This window comes from Phocoena phocoena, chromosome 1 (genome assembly GCF_963924675.1).
Source record: "Phocoena phocoena chromosome 1, mPhoPho1.1, whole genome shotgun sequence".
Classification (NCBI taxonomy): domain Eukaryota; kingdom Metazoa; phylum Chordata; class Mammalia; order Artiodactyla; family Phocoenidae; genus Phocoena; species Phocoena phocoena.
In genome coordinates this window covers 2,340,031-2,351,135 of record NC_089219.1, presented here as the reverse complement: position 1 = coordinate 2,351,135, position 11,105 = coordinate 2,340,031, and the positions used below count along the sequence as shown (strand labels likewise).

At 48.5% G+C, this 11,105-nt stretch overlaps 1 protein-coding gene across 1 annotated transcript in view; it reads left to right on the top strand.

Annotated features, from left to right (window-relative positions):
* The first annotated feature begins 3,628 nt into the window (after positions 1-3,628).
* The window catches only part of CEP104 (centrosomal protein 104), a 59,600-nt gene continuing 52,123 nt past the window's right edge, over positions 3,629-11,105 (top strand). Inside the window, exon 1 of the mRNA XM_065896455.1 lies at positions 3,629-3,741. Coding sequence (XP_065752527.1) covers positions 3,629-3,741 — 113 coding nt within the window. The remainder of the gene's footprint in view (positions 3,742-11,105) is intronic.

Here is an 11,105-nt window from a genome sequence, read left to right as displayed (position 1 = left end):
TGAGAGCGGCGGCCGCGGCCGGGGCAACAGGCGCAGGCGGCCGGGGCTGCTCCTCGGCTGCCGCCACCGCTGCGGCTTGGGGGTGCCGGCCGGCCCGGGTCGGCGGAGGAGGCGCCTCCTGAGCTCCGCCGAGGCGCGGCGCTGCCGAGGGCCGGCGGAGAGCCCGGGTCGTGCGGACGTCCTGACAGGTACACGAGCGGGCCGGGGGCGTCGGGGCCTCCGTGGGCGGCAGGGCCTCCGTGGGCGCGGCCAGCGCGCTACGTCACCGCCCCGGGCGGCCGGCGGCGCCAGCGCTTGGTCCTCGCGTTTGGCGGCGGTGCGGGCTCAGCGACCCCGACTCGGTGCTGAGCTGGCTCTTCAGCCTCGTCTGTTTCGGGGATTCTCAGGGGCCCTTTCGAGTCTTGCGGTTGCTTGACCAAAAAACCATTTCAGTGTGTAACATTTAGGTTTTCCTAAGAAGGAAACGATACAAGTCTGTCTCCTAGTCTTGTAGCAAGATGTTCGGAAGTTGGTAAAGTGTTTCGATTTAACGTAGAGATTCAGTACCCCGATGCGTAGTGAAAAGCAGACTTCGTAGGAGGAACCGCCGAGTTACCTTCTCCCCACGGTCCCAGCTCGTCCTGCGGCGCGGGGGAGAGTGATCGCTGCTGGGGAAGATGCCACCGGCGCCCGTTTTGAGGCGAGGACCGCTGTGCACCGGCGCCCCGCACTCGACAGAGCTTTGGTTCTCCCCAGAATGTTAGTGTGATTTTTATAGAGCCCAATACTAGTGTCCTTAGTGACACCCCAAGTATCTTAGGGGAGACTTGAAGGTTTACGCAAAGGGGACCCTAGGGAACAAGGCGGAAGGACGTGGCCGTAAAGGAATCCTGTTCGAATTCCCAAACCGACGTAATAGCGTTGCCTCTGCGGTTCCCAGGCACTTCTCCTGTCTGGTTCCTAAATGCCGGGACTGTGTTTTGGATTTGTTGAGGTAACGCAGTATAGTAGACACGTCCTTTATTCGGATTTAAAGGGCTCCTTTTCTAACTCTTAGGGCCATAACCGAGGGTGTTGGTCAAGACCAGGCTCTGGAACCTGACCAGCTTTAGAATAAACCCGGCCTGTGTGGCTTCATAGCCGGATGACCCTGGGCCAGGCCTCTCTGTGCCTCAGTTTCCTCGTCTCTACAGCTGGGGTGTCAGAGTTGTGATGAAGGTATAAACATGTATGCGTCTGCACAGAAGAGTATGGTGTAAGGGAGTAGGTCTGTACACAGGTCAGCAAGATGATAAACAGTACTTCAGATCTCTGGAATTTCAGGATACGTGATCACACTCAGTTGAAAATATTTCATAGGTACCTGCTGTTTTCAAGGTGGGATAGAAAGTAACAGGCCCTGCTCTTAAAGGTGATGGAAGGACACAGGGGTCTAACTCTGAGCCTTAGTAAGTTTGGAGGGACTTTAGAATCCGTGACAGAAAGCGGGGGTTAGAACAGCAGGTTGGGCTTGAGGAGGGTTCTTCCGGTGGGGGCAGTACCCCACGTGGGGAAACCTGGCTGTTGTTTTCTAGGGAACACAGTGGGATCCAGAAGAAGTGACATATTCAGTCACTGTTCCAAAGGTGGGACCAGTGAGACTTGGCACTGAGGGAGAGGGGACGGGGGAGGGGGAGGTATGGAGGCCAAGGGGAGAGTCAGTCCAGGCTGCGAGCGGGGCACGTGGGAGGAGCCAAGGGCTGGGCGAGGCCTGTCCGTGTCTGGCATGGGAGCTGGCACACAGGCCAGGCTGTGCAGTTGCCGTGGGTTAAATCACACTTGTCCATTTTTTGTGCCTGCGTTTTATTACTTTCTGGGTTAGTTTGGTTTTCTCTCCTGTGATATCCCGCAGTGAGCTTTGTATAAAAAATAACTGGGATCTTTAATAGCGGTTTCTGTTTCTATTTTAAATACTTTTGTTTGTATATTCCAAGAAACATTAGCGAGTGCCAGCCAAGAATTAATTTATTGACGTGGTCCTCTGCAGGTTCTCAGTAAAAGTCAAAGGAAGATCTAGATCATGTATCAAACATGTTAAAACAAACACATTCCATGTGGGATATGCTTGTGTGTCACCTCCTCCTGAAAATCTCCATTAATAGTATGTCCTACCCCAGAGAACTTTCTGGAGAAGTCTTTATCCTCCGTGTTAGTGAGGACTCTTGGTTGCATACTTCACTCACATTGGCCGACTGAAGAGCATCGACAGGCTTAGTCGCTGGAGAGTAACCGGAAGTCCATGAGTTGTTCGGGCTTTAAGTCCTGAGGCTCACAGGGTGTCTCTGCCTCTCTCAGCACTGCTTCCCCGTGTCAGCTCCACTCCCTGCCTGGATCTCCCCTCTGGTGGCCTCCAGGAGCCCGCCCCCCCTGCAGACACTATGCTATGGCCACAGCCTCCGCAGGGTCCTGGGATTGAGTGGCTTTGGTCCAGTTTGGGTCCTGTTCTCATGTCTCCATCCCTGAGCCCGTTCCTGAGGAGGGATGTGGAACTCATGGACCACCCAAGCCTGGGAAACATGCCCCCTCAGGCGGGGATCTGTGGGGGGCAGGATGGGCGTCAGCCCCACAATTCCGGGTGTGGGGAGGACAGAACCACGGAGGGAAATTGGGATTGAGGTGCTGTTTTCAAAGGAGTGGGCAAAACTGGGCGTCACAACAGCCACCCTCAAAACGATGGTAGGTAGCTATGAGCCAAGCCAGCTTTGCTAAAACATCAACACAAGAAAATCCTTCAGCTGGTATTTGCGTATCTGCCCAGAGTCAGCCACTCCGCCAGGCTCGGGGAGAGCACCTGTGTGCTTGAGGTTCCGTCCGTGGTTCTGCTCTCCCTGCTGATCCGCATTTTCATTTAGCAATGTTGTTGATTAAACTGCCCCCTTTCCCCTTATTTTTGTATAACTCATTAGCACACTGGTTTATTAGTTCCTTAATAATTTGAAAATCTTTATATTCATATCTTAGCAAAAGACCTTGTTTTTGCCATAACAAAGTAACACGAACTGGATGACTTAAAACCACAAAAATTTACCCCGGAGGCTAGAAGTCCAAAATCAAGGTGCACTTGTGCAGGGCCACGCTTCCTCTGAAGTCTCCTTCCCGGCCCCTTCCAGCTTCTGCTGCCTCCAGACAGTACTCGGCTTTCCTTGGCTTGTAGATGCAGTGCTCCAGCTGCTCGGCCACTGTCACTTGGCTTCTCCCTGTCTGTGTGTGTGTCGCTGTCTCTTTTCTGATAAGAACACAAGTCATGTTGGAGCAGGGCCCATCCTATTCCAATATGACCTCATCTTAACTTGCTGACGTCCCCACTGTTTCCAAACGAGGTCACGTCACTGGCACCAGGAGTTAGGACTCAGCATAGCTTTGGGGGGGACACAGTTCAACCCACAACGCTGGTCAAACTTTTTGGCATATACTTGGGAAAGGTCAAGAGGCATCTTAAAAATTGTGTAATAAGAGCTAGATTCTTTCAAAGTGATGGGACAGTCCTGAGTAGGTTGGGAATTACTTTGTGTATTAACAAGGCAGGAGATAACACTTTCAGTGTTACGATGTACTGCTAAGTCCCTCACAGCGGTCTTTCCTGCCCTCACACACAGCCCCGGCGTGCAGGATGCCCCACAAGCTCGGATTCGTCGTTGTCAGCTCATCGGGACACGAAGACGGCTTCAGTGCCCGGGAACTGATGATCCATGCACCGACTGTCAGCGGGTGGAGGTCACCGAGGTGGGTCAGACGGGCGGGGGGTGGTGGGGAGCCAAGGGCGGTGGGTCCTCAAGGGCGCATGGGCTCTCTCTGTCTCAACTGCTAGTCTCTCTAGGACTCAGACGGCAGAACCACACGAGGGTCGGGCTGTGCTGCAGACTCACCCACCTAGTTACACGCTGGACTTTTTTCCTTCTGTTTTTAAAGAAAATTTGTTGAACCTTTTTCCCTATAACATTAACCCACATTCACTTAAGAAGCACGCAGATACGAAGAGAGGAAGGAGAACTGCCCCTCCCCCAATCCCCTGATTGAGGGCCAGTCCCGCATTCTCTGTGCTTGGTGGTAAAGATTTTACATCTCACTGCTTTCACGTAACACAGGACTTTAGCCAAGTCTCTTTCAGACTCATCTGGGATATTTGTACACCTTTAAAAGTCTTCATTACTTGAGTGATGTAATACCAGAGAGTATTTTTCTGAAACATTTAAGTCTTTTCCTGAGAAGCCTTCATTCTTCCCCAAAGGTGGGGCAGAGTTAGTTGTTGAGCTGCCCCAGGGCCTGATCTGGCTTCCCCGACTTAGTGTCGGCCACCTGAGGCCATTCACCTCCTGCTCCCCTCACCTCCTCAGGGAATCTCACTCCTCGTGACTTGTTTTCCAAGAGTGAGTAGAAGGCTTACTATTTGCTCCTATTCATGAACATGTAAATCTGTATGACATTTACATTCAGTCATATACTGTGACTTACATTTATTCAGATGACATATTGCTAAAAAGTTGAATGTAAATCCCATTTAAAATTCAAATATATTTTCCTTTTGGCGTTTCTGAGGGAACCCGACAAACAAGACTCCACTCTCAGTGAACTGAGAAATGAAACAAAAGAGTAGAGCAGATGGGGACAAATAGCCTCTTTAATGCTGATGAAGCTGATATTGAACAAGGGCTTTATCTGGGCGCAAGTAGCATCCCAGGACTGGGCCAGCCAGGGCAGCCTCACCAGGCCCAAGGGGGCTGGAGGAACACCTCCATCAGGCAGCCTCAGTCACATCCACGCTCCCCCCAGACTCACGAATCAGTCCAGTCCTGCTTCTCCCCAAGCCCAGGGGCCCGGAGTGAGTTGTGGCCATGGTTTTATGCGAATACACTTGCATTCCCCGCACACACACACCTGCATTTCCCTTCAGCAGAGGTCCTTCCTACTAAATGCACTTATTCAGCATTTATGCACGAGTTAAAGGTACTTAAATACACAGACAGGGCCGCTTTTTTGTAATATTTATAAAAGTAATACTGATATGGTTCTTTCACATCTTGACATGGTATTTCTTCTAAGGCATGACCTATACTTGTTTTAGTAGTAAACTTTCAGACTGCTTCAAAAGAAAGGGTATATGTGCCTTGATCTCCATTCAGACTCATGCTGGGTTTGGCTCGGGGGTCTCCTGACTTCAACAGTGTTCTCTGAGGTCAAGCACATCATAGGAAGGCAAAGGAAAGTAACCTCAAGCCAAGTCTCCCAAAGAGAGGACAGGGTGCTCTGTTAGCCCAGGTCACAGAGTGATTGCTCAGGCACTGATAGATATAGCTCCAGTGGGAGGTGGTCCTGGGGGTCTTTACAAGGGTGCAAGGGAAGTTTTTCCAGTGCCTTCTATGACCTAGGAATTCATAGAGCCTGAAATCTTCAGGGCATGAGCCACACTTCTCCAAGAGAACACAAAGTTTACACCAATGATCAGAGCCTCTGGGCATGAATTTTTTATTGTCAAATAATATTCATTTGGAAAGAAATCTAGGGAATTCCCTGGTGGTCTAGTGGTTAGCACTCAGTGCTCTCTGCTCCGGGCCCGAGTTCGATCTCTGGTCGGGGAACTAAGATCTTGCAAAACGCACAGCATGGCCAAAAAAAGAAAGAAATTTAGAGCTGTCAGTTTATCTTGAAGAGATACATACCTTTTTAGGTAATAATCAACTTTAAAAATAAAATAGCCAGTTCTTTTACCTACAAAATGTGTTTATTCCAGAATGGCAGAGGAATTGCAATTCGGGACAGGCAAGCTATGGTGAAACCATAGGCAAGTCTGGGGAACAAAGGAGAGAGAGAAACCTTACTTGACCTTGCTTTATAGAGAAAAGGAGGACGTTGGGAGGGGCTGCTTTGAGTGAAAGTCCATTGGAGGAAAGCAAGGGTTCAGGGTGGTGACAGTGTCTCATTGGCTGGGCTGATGCTGACCGAGTAGAAAATCTTCCTTCTCCTGCTGGGGCAGTAATGTCAGCTTCTTCTTGCCCAGGAATGAAGGAAGATACGTGCCTGAGTGCTCCCCCTTCAGGGCTCCCCTTCTCCATTTTAATTGAGGTTTCCTTTTATTAATTGTCGTATTTCCCCCTTTTGAACAAGAACTTTCTCCAGAAGTATCACTGATCAAGAGTCAGGTTGTCCGCATTTAGTGGTTTTTGTCCTTCAGTGTCAGGACGGACCTTTCCTATTTGTCACATCCAAAGTCGGAGGGAAATTACATAGCAGTAGGAAACCGTTTAAGGCCATGTTTGGGTAACAGGGAAGGTTAGAAGGGAAGACTCTCGAGCGTTCCTGTCTAAAGTGTACATCTTGTCAAGGTCGTGCATGTTGGAGATCTCAAAGCATTGAGCCAACATCACTCTTTTGCGCACATCATTTCTGCAAAGGTTTAACATGTAACAGGTACAAGGGTTAAAGATGATTATGCAAAGCAAAGTTCAAAGTAACGTGACAGTTCCAAACTTTATGATAGTTCTGACCCATGACCCTAGGCCTGAAGGTAGCCAGCTGAACAGATCCAAGGACCGTGGAATGTCAGGCGAAAATCCTTTGCAGCCAGTGCACTTGCTCCCTGGTTTTGTGTAATTGGATTTCTGCTTCTCCCGAGACATTTATCCATGTGCAACAGATGGTATTTGCTATTGTTCCAGCACCTCCTTGCTCAGCAAATAGGTAATTGGGGGCTATGCACTTATCTGAAACTAGTTTAGCTAATAAGTTAAGTGAACGATGTTGGGCTGCTGCTCCTTCGGCTGTGGCACTAGCCAGCTCTTCTGATGTTAGGAAGAGATTTCTAATCATGTGTTCATTGGCACCTACTCTGATGCGGGGAGAAAGGTGGCTTTCCCTGCAGAGGCAAACCTGGGGTCATACACGCCTGCTGGAAGTTCCCATGTAAGGCAGCTAAGGAGGTTTAACACAATAGGCCAATGGGAGGTTTCTGATCTGTTATGAAGAGAAAGTAGAACAGTGGGTACAGCAAAAGCACACTGTTCTTTTACCCCCCAGCTGTCAAGATGATGAGCTGCCCAAGCTGGGGCCATTGCCAAGGCTTCCACACATAGAAGAGTAACCGGGAGGAGCACGCAGGACCCCTCATCAGTAGTAGCATTTATGGACTCATTTGTCGGTATCAAGGACTTGGCGTCCTTCAACCAAGACTCACGTATGATGTTATCACATACTAAAAGTCTTCCTAAATATATGGGCGTGACAGCCAGCTTACAAACGGTCTGACTCAAACTGACTGCTCCAGTGTCTTCTGTATGTATATTCAGGAGAGCTTAAATTAAGCCAGGGAACAAGGGCATGCGGATTTAGTAGTCTCACCTTATACAAGGGACCTGCGGAACAGTTTAGGTACAGAGTGGCATTTGGGATTCCAGAGAAGTTACTTATAGTGTGAGTAGGGGTCACTGCTGTCATGGACAGATCAAGGTTTCTGGTGACAAATCCAACAATCAGAGAGGTTTCCCTCTTTTGCAGTAGATCAGGAAATGTGCATAAAAGCAATGTCTGTCCAAGGTAGAGAGGGAGAAAATAAGGTAAGAAGCAATAGTGAGAAAAGGGTATATGGGCCTGGTCCATCCTGGGAAAGCTGTCTCATCAGATGCTTCAATTCCTGGAAATCTTTACTTTCAAGTTGCCAGTTGGTGTGCAGGTCCACTCAGGGCTTGGTGTTTTCTTTAGAGGTGACATGAATCCAGGAGTCCATTCCTTGGAGCTTAGCAGCACAAGGGTTGGTTATCAGTACCTGATGGGGCCTTTGCAGTGAGGTCGAAGGGAATCCTCCTTGCGGTGTCCCTTCCAGTAGGTGAAATCTCCGGGTTGCATGGTGTGGTACTTAAGGTCTTCATCTCCTGGGAGCATGCTATGAAGACCTCACTAAAGTGTGATTACTTTCAATGGAAACAGTAAGGCCCTTACAATATTGAAGTATATCTCCGTTTATCGGCTGTGGATCAAAGGAGGCGGGAACCGGCTGCATTGGGCTTCCTGTGACTGTCTCAGAGAGTGAGCGTTTGTGAGTTCCCAAACGGGTGGATCTGAGATTTAGAAGGGCCAACAGTGATGCTTTTGGCCAAGGTATTTGGAGGGTCTCTACAAATTTTGCCAGTTGGGTCTTAATGATGTCATTAATGCGTTAGACTAGCCCTGAGGATTGAGGATGGTAAGACAGTGAAAGTGTAAAACCAGCCACAGACCTGTCAAAGTGTTCAACCGCTGAAGTTCGGGGCGGGGGGGGTTCCCCAGGTAGAGATGATCTTTTCTAACAGGATCTTAGCCACAGAAGAGGCAGTAGCCTGTCTGCAAGGGAAAGCTTCAGTGCAGTGAGAAAACATGCAACTCATGACTAAGACATATTTATATCCCTGAGATGGGAGCAGCTGAATAAAATTCCTCTGCCAGGTCTTGAGTGGCCCATTAGCAATTTACTGCAGTGCAGACAGGTTTTCCTGGGTTGTGTTTTGGACAGGTGGGACAAGCACAGTGGGCGCTGCTCACAGCTTTCTTTGTGTTTCTTCACCAATATTGGTTCATGAACTCTGTCATTTTGCCAGTAGACCAGTGTCTTAAGGCATGTGCAGTGGTCAGTAGTGGGAACTTTAGAATTTCTGGTAGGACCAGATTGTTGTTTGGCCCAAACCAAGAGTTCTGTCTTTTTATCAAGCCAACAGTTATTCAATTTCCAATATTGTTTTTCGTTTTCTGGGGCCAGTTGTTGGGCATTTCTAGTCTGTTTCCAAATTATCATCTGGGGGATGTGGGGATAGCCCTTTGGAGCATGACAGAGGGTTAGCCATTGGTTCCTTTGAGAGCAGCATTTTCCGGCAGAAATGTCAGCAAGGTGGTTTCCTTTAGCTTACAGGGACTCGAGTCTGGAATGCCCAGGGACCTTGCTAGTAACCAGAGCAGCTGGCAAAAATATGGCATCTAATAAATGTTAGACATGAGAGCCATTTTAAATTTTATTCCCATCAGAGGTAAGTAAACCTTGCTGTTTTGATAACGTCCCAAAGTCATGGGCTACCCCAAAGGCGTACCGGCTGTGGGTATAAATGTTGGTGGTCTTGCCCTTGGCTAAAGTACAAGCCCTAGTGAGAGCATGTAATTCCACCTTTTGGGCTGAAGTAGCCAAAGGTATACTGCCTTGATGACTTCAAGAGGAGTTGCGACAGCAACCCCACACGGTGTTTACCTTTTGCATCTTTTAGATAGGAACTATTAGTAAATCATGAAAAATCTGCATTGGTTAGAGGAATTTCCTGTGAACTATTGCAGGGAGTCAAAAGGTGATCTGTCAGTGTTAGGCAGTCCGGAAGAGTTTTGTCAGAGCAGCGGGGAGAGGAACAGTGGGGTCGGCGTTATTCCACCAAGAAAGAGTTCTGTGAGGAGCGGTTAGCAAGGGGGTCTCACAGGAGTGTGGCGCAAATTCAGGAGAGCTTCTACTGCATGGGGTACAAAGACGGTTAGAGGGAATCCCATGATTATTTTTTTGGTGGCCTTAACCAAAAGGGCAGTGGCAGGAGTGGCTCTGAGACCAGGGGGCTGTCCCCATGGCACAGGGTCCAGCTGTCGACTATACTAACCAATGGGTCGATGATGGTCCCTGTGTTTGGGATGATACTCCAAAGGCGTTCCCCTCCTTCTCACGTACAAAGGGAACGAGAGGAAGCTGACAATTAGGATGTCTAAGGGCAGGGGCCCTTATTAAGCTTTTCTTTAAGGCTCCAAAGGTTATGTCATCCTGATCGCCCCAAATAATAGAGTCCGGTTTGTTGTTTTTTATAAAACATGCAGGGGCTGGGCCATAAGAGAGAAATTTGGAATCTAGTTTTGACAGTAGCCAGCTAGCCCAAAACACCTCATAATTGGGCTGAGTTTTAGATTTGGGGAAGTTGAGGGTACCATGAAGCCTGCCTGTATCTAAAGGTAGCCTCATTCTAAGATCAGGTACCCTAAATATTGAACCTGAGTTTGAGCAAACTGCAGTTTTTCCTTGGAGACTTTATGTCCCTTTAAGGCTAAAAGGTTTTAACAGGTGAATGCTGTCCTCCTGTGAAGTTTTAGAGGAGAGCAGAGAAGCAAACCATCCATATATTGTAATAAAGTAGAGCCTGCAGAAAACGGTATTGTCCAGATCAGCCTTTAAGGTTTGAAAAGTAAGAAGGACTTTCAGGGACTTCCCTGGCGGTCCAGAGGTTAAGACTCCTCCATGCTTCCACTGTAGGGGGCGCGGTTCAATTCCTGGTCAGGGAACTGAGATCCCACGGGCTGCGCAGCATGGCCAGAAGAATTTATTTTTAATAAATTTAAATAAAAAGAAGAAGAAGGACTTTCAGTAAAAGCCTTAAGCATTTCTGTCCAGGTCTACTGTTCTCTCCCAAGTGAAAGCAAAAATATACAGAGTAGCTTTATCAACAGGAATGCTAGAGAACGCAGCGCATAGATCAATTACAGTGAGATCCTGCTTTTAGTAGAAATGGATGCTAGTCGCATATGGGGCTGGGGGAAGACAGGGTGCCAGGGGTAACAGTGTCACTTATTCCGGTTTCCGGACAAACCTCCATCCTCAGCCGCTGGGTTTTCTCCCGGGCAAAGCGGGGTGTTACAGGGACTAGTACAAGGGATAATGAGGCTGCGGCTTTGAAATCTTCTGTTACGGGCTTGATGCCTTGAAGGACCTCTTTATTTAATTATAAGGTACTGATGAATTCTGAGGAGAAGTTTTTGAGGGATATGTTTGACTCTTAGTAGGAGGAGCACTGAATTCTGTGTATTTCAGTTGGAGGTTTTGCCCACAGGGAAAGTGGCAGCTGATCCACTGGTGACAAGTGACTAGTGAGTATCCTGGAAATCACCTCTGATGCATCTGAGACAGAGCAAGTAAAAGATATCGAAGGTCATTCAGTTCCCTGCTTGGCTATTTTGATGGCTACTGTCAAATTCTAGAACTATTTCCCCCTTTCAGGAGAAGGAAATTCCAGCATGGTATTTTCCTCAGAAGTCTCTGCCCAGTGATCGAATAAGGATGAAGGAGCCTAAGGAGAAAACAGTGTGTGTCTCTCAGAGGGCCTAAACAA